The 2,528-nt window shown below is 34.5% G+C and overlaps 1 protein-coding gene across 1 annotated transcript in view; it reads left to right on the top strand.

The window, feature by feature from the left end:
- Window positions 1-515: 515 nt before the first annotated feature.
- Window positions 516-2,528, top strand: part of LOC106764283 (annexin D1) — a 4,935-nt gene continuing 2,922 nt past the window's right edge. The window contains exons 1-3 of the mRNA XM_014648549.2: window positions 516-738; window positions 1,078-1,223; window positions 1,474-1,692. Of these exons, the coding sequence (XP_014504035.1) occupies window positions 663-738; window positions 1,078-1,223; window positions 1,474-1,692 (441 nt within the window). The 5' untranslated portion in view covers window positions 516-662. The remainder of the gene's footprint in view (window positions 739-1,077; window positions 1,224-1,473; window positions 1,693-2,528) is intronic.

The raw sequence follows: 2,528 nt of genomic DNA, 5'->3' as shown, positions 1-2,528 counted from the left end.
CTCTTAAAACCAAGTTAATTGAAAGACATAAAATTGAAAAAAAAATACAAGTTGATGGACGAGTTATACTATAACATTAACATTGATGACAAAATCAAATAATGTAATATTTGAATGGAAGTAAGATTTAATTTAATCATTCAATAATATGAAATCAATTAAAAATACTTGAATTTGTAAAATGGTTAAAATTCAATTAACGTAAATCTTTTATAATTATTTTATTTAGTAGAAATAACGTTTATTTAGAAGTAGTAAGTTAGATATGTTACAGTGGTTTTTAATCAGTCTAAACTGTCACAAAATCTTCAAATAGAAAGTCCAACGTAACCGAGACACAGAGATAGAAAGTCTAGTGACACAGGTAATTTGCAACCCATCTGGCACGTTGTGGACATTGTCTCGTAATTGAAATTAGTCATCACTCTCCATCCATCTATTAATGGAAGCATTGAATTAACCAAAGACATTGAATTGAAATGGAGAAGCGTGAAATGAGGATAAGATGTGTGGCGCAGGGAAGTCAGAAAACAGGTATTTACGCTTTCGTATAATTGCTTGTGGGAAACATATAGTATTAATTCACTTGTTTCATATTCTTTCTCTCTCACAACACAAGACAATACAAAACAGAACACAGTGCTTAAAAAACTGAAACAACAATGTCCACGTTGAAGGTGCCCCATTCTGTTCCCGCTGCTGCCGATGACTGTGAGCAGCTCCGAAAAGCCTTCGCAGGTTTCATTCTTCAATTCAGCTTTTAAATTTTAATGATAAGTTACCATCGCTGTAAATTAACAATAATAGAAGTTGTAGATTATCTGTGATGCGATCATATTTAAATTGAAAGACATAGAAGGATGATCCGAAATACTCAATTAATTAAAAGGGAATAGTTAATCCAAGAATTTTCAACTGATACATGATAATCTGTTGTCGGAATTATTAAATTCAAGATCATGCCGTTTATAGATTGTGATTTTGTTTTCAGTTTTGAGGATCGTGTCGTGGGTTATAGATTGATTTTATTTTCATTTGACTTGTGATGAGTTTTCAATTTACCAAATGTAATTACAGGTTGGGGGACTAACGAGGGGCTGATCATATCCATCTTGTCCCATAGAAATGCTGATCAAAGGAAGCTTATTCGAGAAACTTATGCCAATACCTTCGGAGAAGATCTCCTAAAGGTCTTGGACAAAGAACTCACCAGCGATTTTGAGGTCAGTTCAGGGATATAGCTTTTCTCATGAATACACAATTCTCTCAATAATCGTGTATCGTTTGACGTATTCAATGAATCACGTACCACATGTTGGGTAAGAAAAGGAGCTCTTCTAATAATAATGTAAAAAGTAATGTATTAACTGGGAAGCATGACTTGCTGCCAAAAATTGATAATAAAACAACCCTGTTGGAATGATATGCATATCTTTAAGAAACTGAATCACTTATGAATTTTCTCCTGATCAGAGGCTGGTTCATCTTTGGACACTTGGTTCTGCTGAACGTGATGCATTTTTGGCAAATGAGGCAGCTAAAAAGTGGACATCGAGCAATCGGGTTCTGGTGGAAATAGCCTGCGCTAGGTCCTCCGAACAATTGTTTGCTGCGAGGAGGGCGTACCATGTTCTTTATAAGAAGTCCATTGAGGAGGATGTTGCACTTCGCACAACGGGAGACTTCCGTAAGGTACTCATTCTTGAGCCTAACCTTGTTATTAGTTTAAATCAACATTTTTGGCTCCTGTTTTGTTGTTATGAATGAGATGATTTTGCATTATTTTCCCCATCAAGTTGGTTCTCCGTGGGATGTTAAAATCAACTGCAGTGCTTCGTCTGAGAACCTCCTACTTCAATTTTACCGTAAAGGCACCATATTGATCCTTTAACCATTTCCATCCATTGTGTTCAAGCATTGAATTTATTTTGGCCTTAGTAATTTTCTTTCCCACTCTATTCAATCAGGATGCCACCCCAATTCCCACACCCACTTATCTACCTCCCAATTGCCCCTACTTTTGATTCTTAAGTTTTGTTATTAGGAATTGACATATTCATGAGTTTTCACCTGTTTTCTCCCAAAATTGTATTCTTTACGTCATGCTTTCAACCATTTTTGGCTTAATTTACCCCACCACGTATCAATTTAACCCATGACTCCAGGGCCAGCCCCAACCCACTATTGAAAAAGTTCTATTTTAAGAAGCTCCTTAAGTAGGGGGCCAGAAAAACGCCCCAACCCCCAAAACCCCCTCTCAAGTAGGTTAGGGTTAGGGTTAAAGTGGGTTTAGCCCCACTCCAAAACTTTAATTATATTTTAGGCTTAGTCCAAAACTTCAAATTAAATTTTAGAACTAATATAATTTATATATACATAATCTTTTGTAATTTTACTCTCTCTCTAAATTATACAATTTTTATTTTAATTATTTTACGTATAATTATTTTTTTTACTTCTCATGAATTTAAACAGGAAAGATTCAATATTCAATATTAAAGGTATGAGAATTAAAAAAATTAAAATAT

Source organism: Vigna radiata, chromosome 6, assembly GCF_000741045.1.
Source record: "Vigna radiata var. radiata cultivar VC1973A chromosome 6, Vradiata_ver6, whole genome shotgun sequence".
NCBI classification, from domain to species: Eukaryota; Viridiplantae; Streptophyta; class Magnoliopsida; order Fabales; family Fabaceae; genus Vigna; species Vigna radiata.
This window is presented reverse-complemented; position numbering and strand designations above follow the sequence as displayed.